The sequence below is a fragment of the Salvelinus sp. IW2-2015 genome, unplaced genomic scaffold (assembly GCF_002910315.2).
Source record: "Salvelinus sp. IW2-2015 unplaced genomic scaffold, ASM291031v2 Un_scaffold3696, whole genome shotgun sequence".
Lineage (NCBI taxonomy): Eukaryota > Metazoa > Chordata > Actinopteri > Salmoniformes > Salmonidae > Salvelinus > Salvelinus sp. IW2-2015.
The window spans coordinates 152,722-172,315 of record NW_019944973.1 but is presented as its reverse complement, the minus strand read 5'-3'; the positions used below and the strand labels follow the sequence as shown (position 1 = coordinate 172,315).

Below are 19,594 nucleotides of genomic sequence, written 5' to 3'. Positions count from 1 at the left end.
AGAGAGAGATCCTGTTATCCATATAAGTCCTATGTAGCCTGTTGTCCATATATAGTCTAATGTAGCCTGTTTAAGCATATATAGTTCTAATGTAGCTGTTATCCATATATAGTCCTAATGTAGCCGTATCCTATAATAGTTAATGTAGCCTGTTATCCTATATATAGGTCTAATGTAGATGTTAATGCATATATAGTCCTAAATGTAGCCTGTTATGCCATATAATAGTCTAATGTAGCCTGTTATTCATATATAGTCTAATGTAGCCTAATTATCTATAAATAGTCTAATGTAGCATGTTGTCCATATATAGTCTAATGTTAGCATGTACAGTAAATTTTTTTTTTTACTTTTCCCCAATTTGTGCTATCCAATTGGTAGTTACAGCATTGTCCTCTCCACTGCAACTCCCATACGGACTCGGGAGAGGGCGAAGGTCAAGAGCGCACGCGTCTCCAAAACAAAACCCACCAAGCCTCACTGGCCCGCTGAACCTGGAAGCCAGCAAACCAATGTGTCGGAGGAAACACCGTGCAACCCGTGTCCACCCGGCTCCACAGGAGTCGCTAGGCGCGATGGAAACAAGGACATCCTTGCCGACTAAACTCACACTAACCTGGAACCACGCTGGGCCAATTACCCACTGCACGTGGGTCTCTCCCGGTCAACGGCCGGCTGCAACAAGAGTCTGGACTCGAACCAGATCTCTTGTGGCACTAGTAACTGTGATGCAGTGCCTTTGATCACTGGGCCACTCGGGAAGAACCTGGACCAAAGTTGCTCTGATGTTTTAATTGATGATTTACTTTTGGTATTGCTGTCAGACAATTTTTATAATTTTTTTTTTTTTTTTTTTTTTTTTTTTTTTTTTATCCACATTTTATATTACGTAATACCATTATTGTTCAGTGGTCATGATATTACTTGTTTTTATTAATTTTAAAAATATTATTACATATTTAGATACATCAAAGATTTTTACATTTGCAGCGTTTTACAGTGTGGTTCAGTGTCAATACAGGATAAACATCATATTCAGCATCATGTAGAAAATAATTTTAAAAAAAAAAAAATTTTTTTGTGACAATAAAGCCATGAATGAACTATTAAATACATTGATTCATGACTATTTCAATTTGGATGTTATTTCTTGCCTATTGGACACATACCGGCGCCATTGAACCACGTAGCAATTTGAGTGTCTAGGCTGTAGGCTAGTCAGACCTGCTACAATTATGTCAGGAGATAAACTGTCAAGATCAACACCAAGCACTGTTCATACACACACAGACACACACACACACACACACACACACACACACACCAACACACACACACACACCACACACACACACACACACACCACACACAACACAGAGCAAGTGCTAATATCAATGTAAAAAGACATATTCTGTATCCTCTCAGTATGTGGGGAAGCTGAGTGTACAAATTACTTACTGTTTTATATGTCAATCAGTTGTAATTAATTAAATAATAACAATACAGTTGTATAAATCAGATGTAGTGTCATTATAATGTAATGTCCATTATTCAGAAAGCGCTATGTATTGACGGTGGTTATAAAAACCAAAATACAGTTTTAGCAACATGTTTTGGGGAATGAACACCACCCCACCAGAACTAGTGTTTTCTCAAACCTCTCAGGAGGGACCCATCTATCCCTCTCCATATTGTAGCCACCAATAAGAAATACAAGTACCTATGACATCATCAAGCAGACATTCTAGGGGTGTAAAGTCTCTCTCTCTCCTCATGAAGAGTTCATAACCCTTCTGTTTCATTCTCTTCCTTGGACAGTAAGCTCCCCTCCCCTCTCTCCTCCATCATGAAGAATGTTCATACCCTTCTGTTCAATTCTCTTCTTGGACATAAGCTTCACCTCCCTCCTCTCTCCTCATGAAGATGTTCATACCCTCTGTTCATTTCCTTTGGACAAGTAAGCTCCCCTCTCCCTCTCTCTCCTCATGAAGATGTTCATACCATTCTGTTTTCATATCTCTTCTGGGAACAGTAAGCTCCACCTCCCCTCTCTCTCCTCATGAAGAATGTTCATACCCTTCGTTTTCATTCTCTTCTTGGACAGTCGCTACCTCCCCTCTCTCTCCTCATGAAGAATGTCCACACACAGGTGGGGGGGGGCTGCTGTTTCATTCTCTTCTTTTGACAGTAAGCTCACTCCTCTCTCTCCTCATGAAGAATGTCCACACCCTGCTTTTCAATTCTCTCTTGACCAGTAAGCTCACTCCCCTCTCTCTCCTCATGAAGATGTCACAACCCTTCTGTTCAATTCTCTTCTGGACAGTAAGCACCTCCCCTCTCTCTCCTCATGAAGATGTCATACCATTCTGTTTCATTCCTCTTCTTGACAGTAAGCTCAACCTCCCCTCTCTCTCCATGAAGATGTTCATATCCCTTCTGTTTTCATTCCTCTTCCTTGGACAGTAAGCCACCTCCCCTCTCTCTCCCTCACACTGTAAGTAATGCTTGATGATGTCTATCTTCTCAAGTATCATCTGTTTCTAGTCATCAACTTCTGCCTGCCTGACAATTCAAATTTTTGCAGGGCTTGCAACTATTCAAACTCTGACAATATTTTTATGTTGTTGTTTTGTTGTCCTGTTACCTAGATATCTAATGTAGACCTACAACACAGTGTGTTTGCTGTTAACCAGACATACATAAGTAGACCTACATACAGTTTGTTTGTCTGTTAACCTAGACATACATAATGTAGACTACATAAGTTTGTTTGTCTGTAGCCTAGACATACATAATATAGACCTACACACAGTGTGTTTGTCTGTTAACCTAGACATAACAATAATGTAGGACCTACCATACAGTTTTTGTTTGTCTGTTAATCTAGACATACATCATGTAAGACCTACATACAGTGTGTTTGTTTGTTAACCTAGACATACATAATGTAGACCTACTTACAGTTTGCTTGTCTGTTAACCTAGACATACATAATGTAAACTACATACAGTTTGTTTGCCTGTTAACACTAGACATACATAATGTAGACTAAACATAGAACCTTCTGTGTAAAAATTATGCTTTGCATGTGAATCTATGCGTAGATATTTGGATGGTGTTTTTCATGTATTTGGGTTAAATATTTTGCATGCATTTTTAAGTGCCAGAAAAGAACATGTTAATTTGTGCAGCATGGGCAAGTGCCATTGAGGCTGGTCTCCATTTTAAAGTAGTAATTTTCCTCTTTTTTCGTCTTCGGTGAGTTTAAAATGACGTGGTTTTCAAGTATAAGACTTGGTGCATATTATTTTGAGGCCTCTGAGAGCAATGGATTTGTTGGGGAGACTTTTTTGTTTGAGTGAAAGTAGGAGTAAAGAGTGATTGAGTGGATACTTCCGTAAGAGCTTTAGGAGTAGTGTTAACATGAAGATACAGTGAATGGTGGGTTGTGTTTGTGTAAACGGATGTGAAATGGCTAGCTAGTTAGCGGTACGCGCTATAGCATTTCAATCGGTTACGTCACTTGCTCTGAGACCTGAAGTAGGGTTTCCCCTGGCTCTGCAAGGGCCGCGCCTTTGTGGAGCGATGCGGTAACCGACGCTCATGGGCGACCGTTGTTGATGTGTGCAGAAAGTCCTGTTCGCGCGAGGGGACCGGTTTTAAAGTTATAAACTGTTACATTTGGGAGTAGTATTTGTAACATGAGACACAGTGATGGATGGGTGTGTTTAGGATAAGTGTAACATGAGACACAGTGATGGTGGGTTGTGTTTAGGAGTAGTGTTAAACATGAGACCCAACAGTGATGGTGGGTTGTGTTAGGAGTATATTAACATGAGACACAGTGATGGTGGGTTGGTTAGGGTAGTATAACATGAGAAGGATGGCGGGTTGGAGTAGATTACATGGAGACAGTGATGGTGGTTGTGTTTAGGAGTAGTATTAACATGAAAACACAAGGCCGGCCTGCATAGGATTAGGCCTATGGCGCAGATTGAAGGGGCAGCATTTTCTGAGCTAAACTGCCAAGAACCACATCCAACAACACAGAAAACCTCACTAATTCTGCCTAAAAAGAAAGACAATTTCTCTCAACCAGTGGGTTTTTTAGGTGAGGACTGATTCCACTGTGATAGGCAGTAACCGCTTTGTCAACGACAGGGATGCAAAATATGTTATTGTCCATTCCCAGCTGCCTCTCCCGGTGCTGTTGGAGAGACGATCACTGCAGCGCTCCACCACATTCTGCAAAAAATATGCAGCAGATATAACATTTGGTATAAAGAATATGTGGCCTTTTCGGGAACTTTTTACATCAGGTTTCTCCGATTATTTGCCTAACCTAATGACGCCCACATAAAAAATAAGCTGACACTTAACAAACAACATATTCTAAAAACAGGACAGGTCAAAGTAAAATAGACAATAGGTCTGGACAACAGGCTAGTCATGCTGTCCAGGAGATTCATCCCGTGGGCTAATAATTGTCATGATCAGTGGTTTCAAAGGATACAAATCTTTCAATGTTTTTACTAAGCTGATCATAGTGAGAGAGAAAAATATATTTCTGTATTTGCCGCTGCAAATAGGCTCAGGATAACTCCTCTTGATAAAGTTGGGTAGCTGAAATTAGAGCTTAATTTGCCAAATTGATTAGTCACAGGAATCAGGACTAATTAAGTTGATGAAGTGGCTGTTTTACAAACGGTGGACCTACAAAATGGATGGTCATTCATTAAATTCCTATTGTGGGCTCGACATGGTAGAAAAACACCCCGTAAGCACAGGCGACATCTTTTGGACATATTTTTTGGTCATGTCGAACTGGCAGTCTTCTTGGTGGTTTTACAAATGGTAGGCTACAACACTAGATGAGCATTCCTAAAATTAATTTCAGACAACACTGTAGGCTATACCTCATTAAGCACCGTCCTACACTGACACCTCTTGGAGGTCCTTTTTTTGGTCCTGTCTGGACTGGATGTTTTTTTGGTGCATTCTGGACCGGCCTGATTTCCACGTTCACGGACGTTGGTTTTTGGTCTGCCGGACCAAATCTGAACAATCATAGACGTCGGTGTTTGTTGAGATTTGCCCGGTCTGGACAGCTTTCATTTGGCCAAACACAGACGTCTATAAATAACGTCTTTTCATCTTTCATTCAGAACCTAAAGTGAACCTAATTCAACGTCTGGAAAAACAAGCATTTTTAAAACCACGACCTAGAGAGGTAACACCGGCGATCGACTTAACACTTTACAAACTAAGACGCTGAAATAAACAAGCCTTCTGCAGAGTTGCACCACAACTGTGCACAACCAACACTCAACAGAGAGCAGAAGAGCTTTATTTCCTCTTCCTGACTGTGATGTGCTCTTAAAGTGGCAGGCACGGTGAAGGGTCTGTGCAGAATACCCACAACATTAAACTATATATGGAATAAAAGTCTACATTAGACTATATATGGATAACAGGCTACATTAGACTATTATGGATAAAGATGCTCATTAGACTATATATGATAACAGGCTACATTAGACTATATATGGATAACAGGCTAAATTAAGACATATATATGGGAACAGGCTTAATTAGAATATTATGTGATAACAGTCGCTAGATAGACTATATATGGAGGTACTAACAGCTGTACGCTACATGGATATAAGAAAGCTAATTAGAAATTATTTGGATATAGCACTAGCTATATGGATATTGGCATAAAATTACAGTATAGACTATATATGGGAATACAGGCACATTAGACTTATAGATGGATAACAGGCTACATTAGACTATATATATGATAACAGGCTACATTAGAACTATATATGGATTAAGACTACATTAGACTATATATGGATAACAGCTACATTAGACTATATATGGAGTAAAGGCTAATTACATACGAAACAGGCTACATTGATCTATATGGATAACAGCTACATTAAATATGTATGAGATAACAGTAACATTAGACTCTATATATGGATAACGAGGCTACATAACTATACTGGATAACAGGCCTACTATTAGACTCATAGTATATGGATAACTAGGCTACATATACTATATTTATGGATAACAGGCCACATTAGACTCTATTTGGATAATCAGGCTACATTATATATATTTGATAACAGGCACATTAGACTCTATATGATAGGTACATAACTAATTGGTACAGCACATTAGACTATATATGGATACAGGCTACATTCAACTTATATATGATAACAGGCACATTAGACTATATATGAGTATACAGGCTACATTAGAGACTATAATGTGGATAACAGGCTACATTAACTATAGTATGATAACAGGCTACATTAGACTACTATATGATAACAGGCTACATTAGTTAGATCCGCTACTAGATTATGTGATAACAGGTCATTTACATTAGTATGATAAGCTACATTCATTATGATAACAGGCCACATTAGACTTATATATAGGCTAATTAACCATCTTGGCTACAGCACTTGACCATGAACGCAATATACTGTTATATGGAAACAGGCCAAGACATATGAATCAGATATCTATGATGGAAGGCACTTAGATTGGTAGGCTCTGATATGAATACACTAAAGAATTTCATTACTGAGCCTAGCTATCAGTAGGATGTAAACTATCCTCGCACAATGTATCATGTGACACAAGGGTGCAACAGTGTAACATAATAGATAGTGGCATGTGTACTATGACAGACATCAGTGTTTGTTGATTAAATTGTGAGCTTTGTCAAGTAGACAGTGTTGTGTTTCACCATTCTATCTGATGTATTGTCAGTTATGTAAATGTGTTATTTAAGCTCGCAACTATTATGAGGACATTATTATTAGGATGGTGGCAGTATGTTTGAGAATGTCAGAAGATAGAAGAATGGGAGATTGAGATCAGTGACTCTAGTCTAGAACACTGGAACCTTCCAGTACCATTTGATGCAGGCTGAATGAGGAGTTGTAATTGAATGTGTTTGGTTAGAATAGAATGAATGACATCATGGAACTGGACAAATGGTAAATGGAACTTTCCTGTCCAGGGTAGAACTCAGACGAGACCAAGGCGAAACAATTCCTCAAGATTATAATAACATTCATATAGAATAGTCAACATATTGTTATCATGGTCTGTATTTAAATATAAATGGAAATGGGGGACATGTTGTCCATTTTAGAAAGTAGGAACCATTTTAAGATACAGTAACGCTCTTTCTTCTGACATGCTGTTCTGGTCCTATGCATGTTTAATGTCTTAAAGAGGAGAAGGACAGTTCTGTAATCAGCTTTACTTGTTTGACTACTATAATTGTATAAACCACAAACACCACACTTATAGCAGTTCCCATCTCACGTACTAGTATTTGACTCATGTCAAAGAACTCTCACCCTTCAATCAGTGTTAAAGTACTCTTGATACTTGAAATGTAGTTTTTGGTTATTTGTTTTTTAGTCATGAAGTCCATATATGATATATGTATATTTACCTTGTTTGTTATGTTTGAGCTGTGTTTTGGTTGTTACTCAGGGCCAGTATTCATAAGTGTCTCAGTGTAGGAGTGGGTTTGATTCTCATGTGAATGCAGATGATTTACAGGTTAAAATCAGACACACAAACATTGTAACACTGAGTGGTGTGTGTGTGGTGTAGTGGGGGGGGGGGGGGGGGGTGGGGGGGGGGGGGGTGGGGGTGGGGATTTGTACATTGCTAGACATGACCACTTGCTTGCCTGATAGCCAGCGAGGTGAGACAAGTAGCTTCACCACGCACACATGCATAAACATTCTTGTGTCAGGGGAAATTGTGGTTTTAATGTTTGATGATGATTGTGTTTCCTGTGTGCAATACACCAGATATAGTTTGTTGTTGGGAGAGGCAGGGGAGGGTCTCATTTGTGGAAGTGGCTGCTCATTTAAACTACTACATAGAGCAGGTCTTTACAGAGAATCTGCTTAAATAGCAGCCCTCGTGTGCTTGACACGCCTGGGTGGAGGGTGCTAAGCTGAGGTGGATTTTGGCTGAGCTGGTGTGTTCATTGGGTCTGATGGAAAACAAACAGGGCTACTGTATGCTTCAAAAAGATAGGCTTATGCGTACATAAGGGCTTAAATGTTTTATCCTTTTATTTTTTATTATTGCTTCAAATAAAGGATTTCAAATGTATGTGTGGACACAGCAGATTTTATCGTAGGCCCTCAGGACAGATGAAAGTGAGTGGGTTTGACATCTATACATAGATGTGATGTGGATAGAACTGTGCCAAATGCATAAGACAGGGTTTGACTAGTATTGCCTAACTGTATCTGTATCGGTAGATTGTGTATATACACATTCTTGTATTTTGGAATCACTCATGCCAAAAATGACATAAAACATATTGAAGCAATATTGCCTGTGATTATTCCTGTACATAACTGCATTGATTCTAAAAAGTAGAGAGGTGTCATTCTTGTTTTGTAAGGCATTTGACAAAACAAAACATTGTGTAATGCTACAATGTTGTTAGTGTGTTTTAAGGTCATTGTTTTATGAGGGACAAAGTGTGCTTGTTTGGGTGAAACCTTTGCTAGTGTTATGGAAGAATGAGTTGTTTGAGACATGTATGAAGTGTTTTGGTAGTTTTAAGTGGCATTTTGGATGTGAAATTAACTGTCTGTGTCCAAGCAGAAAGTTGGTTAGGAGAACTGTGTGAAGAGTTTTGAAAAAGTGACCTAAGTATTGAGAGAGTGGTCCTAGCGATTGTAATAAAAACTGTAACTGGCAAAATTGTAATTGTAACATATTCAACTTCACTAGAGGTCAGTAGAGTTGAGGCTTAAGGCTTTTCCAGTGGTGTGTTGTGTGTGTGTGTGTGTGTGTGTGTGTGTGGGTGTGTGTTGTGGTGTGTGTGTGTGTTGTGTGTGTGTGTGTGCTGGTGTGTGTGTGGTGTGTGGTGTGTGTGTGTGTGTGTGTGTGTGGTGTGTAATGTAGTCACCCTCTGTTTATCCTCACAGGTGGGGATAAGATTTATCATTGAAAACCTGGTGGTCAGTCTTTAGGCTGCTGTACAGCTTGATGGACCGTAGAGGATTGAACATTTATCCTCCTATATTTGGGGTTCTGAGAATAAAACAGCTTCAGAACAATCAATGTAGAAATATGTGTTTACAGTTCTACAGATCTGTTCAATAAGTGATTGTTGTTGTTGTTGATGATGATGAATTTATTGTATCCATGTAGCCATGATAAAAAAAGGGTGAAATTAGCGGAAGAGAGTGATTTGACAGTGAGTTTCCATTTACGAGGGAAGAGACTTCGCTTCCTTCCATTGTTAACGCCCCCAAACTATCCGGAGGTGATTTTGCATCTGGGTAACCAAGATTAAGCACAATACAACACAATATGAGCCTGGTTCATTTTCAGTAATGAGGACCTGTACCCCATTTACAGTTTATACTTCAATGTATCAGGTGGAGTTATTCACCAACTATAGAGTGAGTTGTTTTTTATGTTTCTAAGACTGCAGGGTGGGAGATGCAACAATGGCCTTGAGAACAGCAGGAAGTGTGTTGGTGGTCTTTCTCTGGTCTGTGACCGGTATGTTATCATTCTTATCTTTAAGTTGCTCTGTTTGTCAATCTACAGACATTTCTAAAAGCATAACCATTTTATGTTCTACTGGCGACACATTTGGCATCTCCACTTCACTTTAAACAGTTTTCTTCCTCGCATCACTGAGCAAAGCTTATCTGTGGTTTCCATTCACACTCAACCAAAGAGTATCTATGTCTCAACTCAGCAACTATGGAACAAAGTGTTAATGTGAGTCAAAAGACCTTGAACTTAATGTAACGTCCTTGTGATGTCTAACTGTGTTTCAGTGGTACTGGGGCAGGATGGCTGGAGTGTTACATACACCACTCAGAGTATCTGTACCTTGAAGGGGTCAACAGTGGAGATGACCTGCTCTTACACATATCCCAGTGGTACAGTCACATCAACCTTGTGGTTCACTAAAATGTATGATGTGGAGAATTATGTGAGTCTGTTAGATGACCCAGACTACAAAGGTCGTGTGACGTACCGTAGTGATAAGACGAATGGAAACACCCTGACAATCACACACCTGAGAGAGAATGACTCAGCTATGTACATGTTCAGATTTATAACAGATCAGACCGGAGGGAAATTTTTTGGTAGCCCTGGAGTCACTCTGTCTGTTACAGGTACAGTTATATTATATATAGTGTTGATCTGTTTAGTTGTTTCTGGAAAATTGTCTTGATTTGTATTGAAATAATATAAGTCGCTCTGGATAAGAGCGTCTGCTAAATGACTTAAATGTAAATGTAAATGTAAATATAATTAATATGAATGTATGGTATAATAGGAATGTCTGAGTTGATGATTTGAGAACGTCCACTCCTGCCTCATTTGAACTAGACAACAGGTCATTGAGGGTTTTAATGTTGTTATCTACTCCAGACCTGCAGGTGAAGGTGACCACTACATGGTGGTCAACGACACTGACCTGTAGCACCACCTGTACTCTGACTGGTAACCCCACCTACATCTGGTCCAGGAACAGCAAGAATGTACAAGAGGACTCCTCCCCCTCATACTCAGTCTACTTTAATACTGAAGACAGCTTCTACTGTGCTGTAAAAGGCATCAATTCTCCTGCAGTGTGTGAGTGTGACTAACACACTTTTAAAGTCTGTCAAAATCATCCAATACATTATTGGTCAGTGTTGATGTTTAGTGAAACAGACATGAAATAGGGCTACTATTTCATTTAGATTAATGGTTGTTGATTTCACAGTTCTTTATACTTACACCATTTCATAATGAGAAGGCTAACTTTTACTTTGTCTGTTATCCAGATGGCCCAAAGAACACCTCAGTGTCAGTCAGTCCCTCTGGTGGAATAGTGGAGGGCAGTTCAGTGACTCTGACCTGCAGCAGTAATGCCAACCCACCTGTGGACAAATACATCTGGTACAAGACAAAATACAAGAACATGTCGATGAGACATTCTGGACAGAGATACACCATCCATAATATCAGCTCTGAGGACAGAGAGGGATAACAACATATCAACTTCCACTAGAGGTCAGTAGAGAGCAGAACTCACTCTGTCCCTCATTACAGGAGATCCACAGGAGGAAGTGATGCCACAGCAGACACACAGGTAATCATGTCCGACAATCCAAAGTTATTTCATCCCAATAACATAGACAGTAAGCAAATTAATTTACATAAAATGTTGAGGGTGGTTCGTAAAGTGCTCCTTCACTGTGTCTTCTTCAGAATTGAGAGACTCTCCAGTGACACAGCCCCTCATATAGATGCTGTGAGCCTCCCATTATGGAACCGGAGAGAACCACCACAGAACCTGGACTGAAGAGAACCACCATGAACCCGGACTGAAGAGAACCACCACAGAACCATGGACTGAACAGAAACCCACCACAGAACCTGGACTGAAGAGACCCACCGCAAGAACATGGACTGAAGAGAACACCACAGACTGGATTGAACGAGAACACCACAGAACCTGGACTGAACAGAACCACCACATACTTGACTGAAGAGAACCACCACATAACCTGGACTGAAGAGACCCACCACAGAACAATGGACTGAAGAAACCACCACAGAACCTGGACTGAAGAGAGCCACTACAGAACCTGGATTGAAGAGAACCACACAGAAACCTGGACTGAACAGAACCACCACATAACCTGGACTGAAGAGAACCACCACAGAATTGGATTGAAAGAACCCACAGAACCTGGACGAAGAAAACACCACATAACTTGGACTGAAGAGAACCACCACAGAACCTGGACTGAGAGGAACCCACCAGAACCTGGACTGAAGAGAACAACCACAGAACCTGGACTGAAGAGCAACAGCATCAAAACAAGCTAGGCCTCACAATGCTATTCTCTTACTATCATAATGCTTTATAGCCTAGAAGGTTTGAGACAATGAGCTTTAACTTTTGAGTAAATGTTGGAATTTAGATTGTTAACCTAATGATAAATACAGTATGTGCACTAGCGTTAAAAGTTTGCAATCACTTAAAATTTCCTTGGTTTTGGAAGAAAAGCAAAAAAAAATTGTCCATTTAAAATAACATCAAATTGATCAGAAATGCAGTGTAGACATTAACGTTAATGTTGTAAATGACTATTGTAGCTGGAAAATTGCAGATGTTTTATGTGTGTGTGTGTGTGTGTGTGTGTGTGTGTGTGTGTGTGTTGTGTGTGTGTGTGTGTGTGTGTGTGTGGGGGGGGGTATGGGTATGTTGCTCCCTGACTACTGCAGGAGTACGTGTAAGTGGTCAACAGATAGTTACTAGGTGGTAAAGGGCTGGATGGACTTTTCTACTTTGATCTAATTTCTTGTATTTCTTTGGTTCTTTGGGAATGTGGTTCATACTGCTACTGGTGTCTGGAGCTCTACCCCTCTGCCCTATCAGATGCTCAGAAGTCCATCCAGCTCAACCCCTGATTGGCCAAAGGGATACTTCCTCAAGGGGAGTGCACTGAATGGGTTGACGGTCAGTGTCTGAGCTCTCTACTGTCAACGTGGACATTACTGACAGTGTGTGTGTGTCTCTCAGTGAAATATGACTCTCAATCTCTTCTCCCTCTCCCCACTCATCTTATCTCTACCCTCTCTTCCCACCTGCTCTCTCTCACTCCATCTCCTGTCTCTCCCCCATCCTCTCTCTCTCTCCCTCCCCACTATCTCCTCTCACCCTATCCCCCTTCCTKCCCTCCCTCCCCTTTTCTTTCTCCAGCTGTATGGTGAGGCAGAAAGGGCCATGGATCAGGTGTTAAAGCTGGATCAGGACTGAGATGAGGCCTCCACTGAGGTCTTCAACTGCAAGGTCCTGCAGATCATGGTGAGGGGAGACAGGGGTCAGGGTCCAGCGTGATGGAGTTGGTGCTAGTAGAGTTGGATAACTCAATGTGTCCGAAGCTGAGGTTTGGTTTTCTGTCTCTCTGTCTCTCTCTCTCTGTGTGTCTCTCTCTGTGTGTCTCTATCTGTGTCTCTCTCTCTCTTTCTCATGTATGATCTGAGTTTTGAAGGAAATGCAGAGATCGTTGCTGCTGGAGAAGATTACCACAATGCAGGCTGTTCTCGGCTCCCCTCTCAGGACTCCAGTGGTGGACCTCTCCTCCCCTCAGGATTCCAGTGGTGGACCTCTCCTCCTCTCAGGACTCTGGTGGTGGAACTCTCCTCCCGTCAGTACTCCAGTGGTGGACCTCTCCTCCCGTCAGGACTCCAGTGGTGGAACTCTCCTCCCNCAGGACTCCAGTGGTGGACCTCTCCTCCCGTCAGTACTCCAGTGGTGGACCTCTCCTCCCGTCAGGACTCCAGTGGTGGAACTCTCCTCCCGTCAGGACTCCAGTGGTGGACCCCTCCTCCCGTCAGGACTCCAGTGGTGGACCTCTCCTCCTCTCAGGACTCTGGTGGTGGAACTCTCCTCCCCTCTGGGTATCATACCTGGGTTGTTAGTGTGATTCTAGACCATGCTAGTCCACTGAGTTAAAGTCTAGGCATTAGCACCTATTAGCTAACATGAKTCTCCAGGTCTCAGACAAGGTTATCTCATCATTACAGACCAGCTTAGTTRACTGAAATCACACCCAGTCTGTTGTTTGGTTATTCCACATCTAAATTATACATAATTTAATGTGAGTATACATACCTATGTTTATAGGTTCTATAGACTGTCCCAAATAGCACCTTATTCCTACATAGTGCACTACTTTTGACCAGAGCCCTATTGGCCATTTAYAACCATAACTTTGTTTTGTTATAAGGTTGTTTTAACATTTTCTCAATAGGGGGGGCGCTGTTTTCACTTTGTAAAAAATCGTTCCCAAATTAAACTGCCTCGTACTCAATTTTTGCTCGTAAAATATGCATATTATTATTACTATTGGATAGAAAACACTCTCTAGTTTCTAAAACCGTTTGAATTATATCTGTGAGTAAAACAGAACTCATTTTGCAGCAAACTTCCTGTCAGGAACTGAAAAATTAGAAATCGGGGGCTCTGTTCCTGGGTCAGCCTATTCATTTGCATGAAATCTATGGGTCTACATACACTGCATACGCCTTCCACTAGATGTCAGTAGGCATTGAGAATTGGAATGGGGTGTATAGCTCTATCTGAGGCCGAACAAGAGCTCTTGGAACCGTGGGTCTAGTCTTTTCACCGTTCGGGCTTGGCGCAAGACGGACCTCAGGATTGCGTTCTGAAAAGCTTTCGTTATAGACGTTAGATATATCCGGCTCTGATTTTATTTGATATATGTGTTAAAAACATCATCAACTAGTTATATTAACTTCTTGCCACTAGGGGGGTGCTATTTCGACATAGCACAAATGTGTATCCAATGTAAACGGTCTCCTACTCAATTCTTGCTCGTACAATATGCATATTATTCTTACTATTGGATAGAAAACACTCTCTAGTTTCTAAAACCGTTGGAATTATGTCTGTAAGTGAAACAGAACTCGACTTAGAGCACTTTTCCTATGTCTGTGTGAGAATGGGAAATTTTATCATCTGCTTTGAGACCTGTCTTTAACTTTGCCTGTCTTCTATTGGTTGAGATGCACTGCATACGCCTTCCCCTGGCTGTTAGCGAATAGGGAGAGTTGAAATGACGTGAGCCTACGTATTCTCCAAAGTTTTTAAATTGAGTTGCGAACGCGAGGTGTCCGACCTTTGGACTTCGCGCTGACGGCGAAAGAGGGTCTTGGCATGTCTTTTTAGAACGTCTGGTTTTAGCTCCTAGAAGTATCCGGCTCTGTTTTTTTCGCTATAGGCTTTAAAGACATCATAATCTTGTTATGTTTGAACCGATATTATACCAGTTTAGGTCAGTATATTGGCGATTTTCAGGTATTTATTTCCATGGCGCTGTAGAAACGTGGGTGGTCTCTCTCTCGAATGCGATTCTGTACTGCTAATTGCAACGTCGAGGGAAACATTCTCCAACCCAGCAACGATTATTTTGGGCCAACGGACACCTGTCACAAGATTCTGATGGAGTTCAGCTAATAGTAGGTACTATTTATGCTGATTAAAACGTGTTCTGTTTGAAAAAGAAAAATGTATTAGACGCCATTATTTCCATGTAGCGTTGCGCTATCGCCACCCTGTATGTACCCAGTATTGCGCAGTAGGTTAATTTTAAAAAATGTAATTCAGGATTGCATTAAGAACTAATTTCTCTTTCAATTGCTATCCAACCTGTATTTTTTTGTCAAGTTTATGAAGAGTCTTCGATAAGAGTTAGGTGCCTTTCCAAAATAGGCGCCGCGACAGATTGAGGCTGATTTTTTTCCCACTAAGACACTGGTGATAACCACGAATTGGTCGGCAAAATTATGTACCATTTTCGACAACACTATATGCATTGTGTATAATATGGATGTTACAGAGACTGTATTCTGAAGAATTCTGAGAAGTAGTGACGTGAAAAAATTATAGCGTATTGGTGGTTTATAACAGTTCAATTGCCTATTTTGAGCTGATCAATGCTACTGTGTGACTGACATTGTAGTAAGCGTAAGATAAACGCCTATATTGTGTTTTCGCTGTAAAACAATCTAGACAGAATCTGACATTATGGCTATATTCAACATGATGATCTTGGTCTTTCATCTGCTTACGCGTGTATTTTTAAGAATGTTTTATGAATGAAGTAATTAGCTTTAATACGGATGGTCTCTGTAGTTTTATCTAGTCATTTAGTGATAGTTTGTAATGGGGGCTGCAATTGTAAACTATGATATTATACCTGAAATATGCACATTTTTCTAACAAAAACCTTAGCTATACAATAAATATGTTATCAGACTGTCATCTGATGAGAACTTGTTCTGGTAGTGGCTATTTATATCTTTATTTGGTCGAATTCTGTGATAGCGACTGATGCAGTAACAAAAAAATGGGATAAAAAAAGTGGTGTCTTCATAACTGTGGTTAGCTAATAGATTAGTACATATTTTGTCTTCTCCTGCTAAAACATTTAAAAAATCAGAGATGATGCCTTGAATCACAAGACGTATCTTTCATTTGGGTCGTTGGACTTAGTGATTTCATGGATTAGGACGCGTTATATATGGAACCGTCGTTGAACGTGATGGTCGACTAGATGTGGGTCAGCAGTTAGCTCTTAGCCGAATGCTGGTGGTCGTGGCGGTAGTCCGGGGATGTGGACGGGCGACTGATGCGGTCGTTCGGTGGAGCCTGACGTCGACGCATGTGTTCTTGTAACTTTAGGTAGGCTATGCTAGTCAGCTTTATGTGAGTGGGGGGGATCCCGGATCCGGGTTTGTGACTCGTGATATAAATGACTTAATATCAGTTTATATCGTTTATTCCGATTTCGGTATTTTTCTTTGTTATGCGTTATGGTGAGTTGGACACTTCTTGTGCTGCCATGGCTAGCGGTTGGCTAGCGTTCTACAGATGAAGACGACATTCTACACCGAACAACGATTATTCTGGACAAAGGACACTTGTAACAGATTCTGTTGGAAGCTCATCAAATAGTAGGAACCATTTATGATGTTATTCTCGTATTTCTGTCGAAAATGTTTAGACGTAAATTATCCGCCCAGATTTGGGCGCTGTCTCACTATAACGTAAGCTGTATTGTCGTACTAAAGTTATTTTAAAAAATCTACAACAGCGGTTGCATTAAGAACTAGTGTATCTTTAATTTGCTGTCCAACATGTATTTTTTAGTAAAGTTTATGATTGTTATTGATTAAATAGTTGCCTCTCCAAGATTTCTCCGGACAATATTTCTGCATTTTCACTACGTATTCAAATTGTAAAGCCACGATTTGTGCCGCTAAATATGCACATTTTCAAACAACCATAATATGTATTGTGTAATATGATGTTATAGGACTGTCATCTGATGAAGTTTATGAGGTTAGGTGAAATAAATTAATATCTTTTGCTGGTTTTGTCACTATCGCTACCGAGTTTGCCTTGAATCAATGCTGTTGTGTGGTTGGATATTGTAGTAAGCTAATATAATGCTATATTGTGCGTTTTCCCTGTAAAAACACTTAAAAAATCTGAAAATATTGGCTGGATTCACAAGATGTTTGTCTTTAATTGCCTGTACCATGTATTTTTCATAAATTGTTTTATGATGAGTATTAGCTATTTCAAGTTGGTCTCTGTAGTTATCTAGCCTGCTTTGGTGAGATTTTGTGATGGTGGCTGCAATGTAAAACTATGGATTTATACCTGAAATTGCACATATTTCGAACAAAACATATGCTATACCAAAATATATGTTATCAGACTGTCATCTTGATGAAGTTGTTTCTTGTTAAGTGACTATTTAATCTTTATTTTGGTCGAATTTGTGATAGCTACCTTATGCGTGAAAAAAAATTGTGAAATATGCCGGTTGAGTCTTTTGCTATGGTGGTTAGCTAATAGAAATACATATTGTGTTTTTCCCTGTAAACATTTAAAAATCGGAAATGATGGCTGGATTCATCCTGGTGTCTTGGACTTGTGATTCATGATATTTAGATGCTAGTATTCTACTTGTGGCGCATGCTAGGCTATGCCTAGTCAGGCGTTTTTATTACTGATGAGGGTGCTCCCGGATCCGGGATTGTGACCAAGTAAAAGTTAATGGATTTATTCTGAACATGTTCCCACCCTTCTCCTCCTCAGGTCCCCCTATGCTTCTCTCTGGGTGGGACCTCACTGAGAAACACATTTATTTGCATCTCTATCTACACGTTAGTCATTTAACAGACACTCTTATCCAGACTTACAGGACCAATTAGGATGAAGTGCATTGACAGATGTTTCACCTAGTGGGCTCAGGAACTTGAACCAGCAACCTTTCTGTTACTGGCCCAACACTCATAACCACTAGACTACCTGCATGACCACTGCTTAGGCTTCTCTTGCTGTGACTTACTTTGTTTCTGACATGGTGTGGTATCATCAAGTAACATACATTAACACTTTACATGGTTCACTCAAAATGGCTGCTGGTCCACCATTCTAATGCTATTGCATGTATCTCTGTCTGCTGAGTTGGAAGGAGAATCATCATTCTTTTACATTCTAATTCTATGTTCTGCACTGTAGGTATGGTGAGATAGAATTAGAATATAGAACTCTGATACTCTCTATCTCACCACAACTACAATGCAGAACATAGAGAGTATAAGAGTTCTACATTGTAATTCTATCTCACCACACCTACAGTGCAGAACATAGAGACTATCAGAGTTCTACATTTKATTTTATGTTCTGAACTGTAGGTGTGGTGAGAGAGAGTATCAGAGTTCTACATTCTAATGCTATCTCCCCTCACCTACAGTAAATAACATAGAATGTAGAACTCTAATTCTCTCAATGTTCTGTCTCTCCCTAGTTGTGGTTATATGTGTGGTGAGATAGAGCGTATSAGAGTTCTACATGAGAGATTCTGTGCCTTTGTCAACATCAAGAATACTAACATGTCCACTTGCYCCTTGGAGAGMCTCCAGGTGAGWGYTGGGATGAAACATAATGCTGTCTAAATGCCTTCAACTTTGTGAGATGTGCTTTCAATTCAATTTAGCTTAAACTATAGGAGATTGTACTTTTGGGAATATGCTAATGGTTCCTTTGTACTATTTGGACTATGCTATTGGTTCCATTGAACTTTCGGGAACATGTTATTGGTTCTATTTTATGCATTTGAACTGTAGCTGCTGTTGTTTGTGTTTGGAATGTGGCTGCTGTTGTTTGTATTTTGACTGTGGCTGCTTGGTTGATTTGGACTTGTGGTGCTGTTGTTTTGTTGTGCTGACTGTGGCTGCTGTGTTTGTGTTTGGACTGTGGATGCTTTGTTTGTATTTTGACTGTGGCTGCTGTTGTATGTATTTGACTGTGGCTGCTGTTGTATTGTATTTTGACTGTGGCTGCTGTTGTTTGTATTTGGACTGTGGCTGCTGTTGTTTGTATTTGGACTGTGGCTGCTGTTGTTTGTATTTTGACTGTGGCTGTTGTTGTTTGTATTTGACTGTGGTTGTTGTGTTTGTATTTTGATCTGTACTGCTGTTGTTTGTATTTGACTGTGTGTTGTTGTTTGTATTTGGACTGTAGCTGTGTTGTTGTGTATTTTGACTGTGGCTGCTGTTGTGTTGTATTGTACTGTGGTGTGGTGCTGTTGTTTGTATTTGGACTGTGGCTGCTGTTGTTGTATTTTGACTGTGGCTGTTGTTGTTTGTATTTTGACTGTGTTTGTTGTTGTTTGTATTTTGACTGTAGGCTGCTTTGTTTGTATTTTGACTGTGGCTGCTGTGTTTGTATTTTGACTGTGGCTGCTGTTGTTTGTATTGACTGTGGCTAATGTTGTTTGTATTTTGACTGTAGCTGCTGTGTTTGTATTTTGACTGTGGCTGCTGTGTTTTGTATTTTGACTGTGGCTGCTGTGTTTGTATTTGGACTGTGGCTAATTGTGTTGGATTTTGACTGTTGCTGCTGTTGTTGTATTTGACTGTGGCTGCTGTTGTATGTATTTTGACTGTGGTGCTG

General features: G+C 40.3%; 1 protein-coding gene across 1 annotated transcript; it reads left to right on the top strand.

Annotated features, from left to right (window-relative positions):
- The first annotated feature begins 9,513 nt into the window (after positions 1-9,513).
- On the top strand, positions 9,514-11,077 carry LOC139025989 (uncharacterized). Its single transcript, XM_070441265.1, has 4 exons — positions 9,514-9,585; positions 9,870-10,214; positions 10,474-10,677; positions 10,872-11,077. The coding sequence occupies exons 1-4, from the start codon at positions 9,531-9,533 to the stop codon at positions 11,075-11,077; spliced, it is 810 nt and encodes a 269-aa protein (XP_070297366.1). The 5' UTR covers positions 9,514-9,530.
- The last annotated feature ends 8,517 nt before the right edge of the window (positions 11,078-19,594 follow it).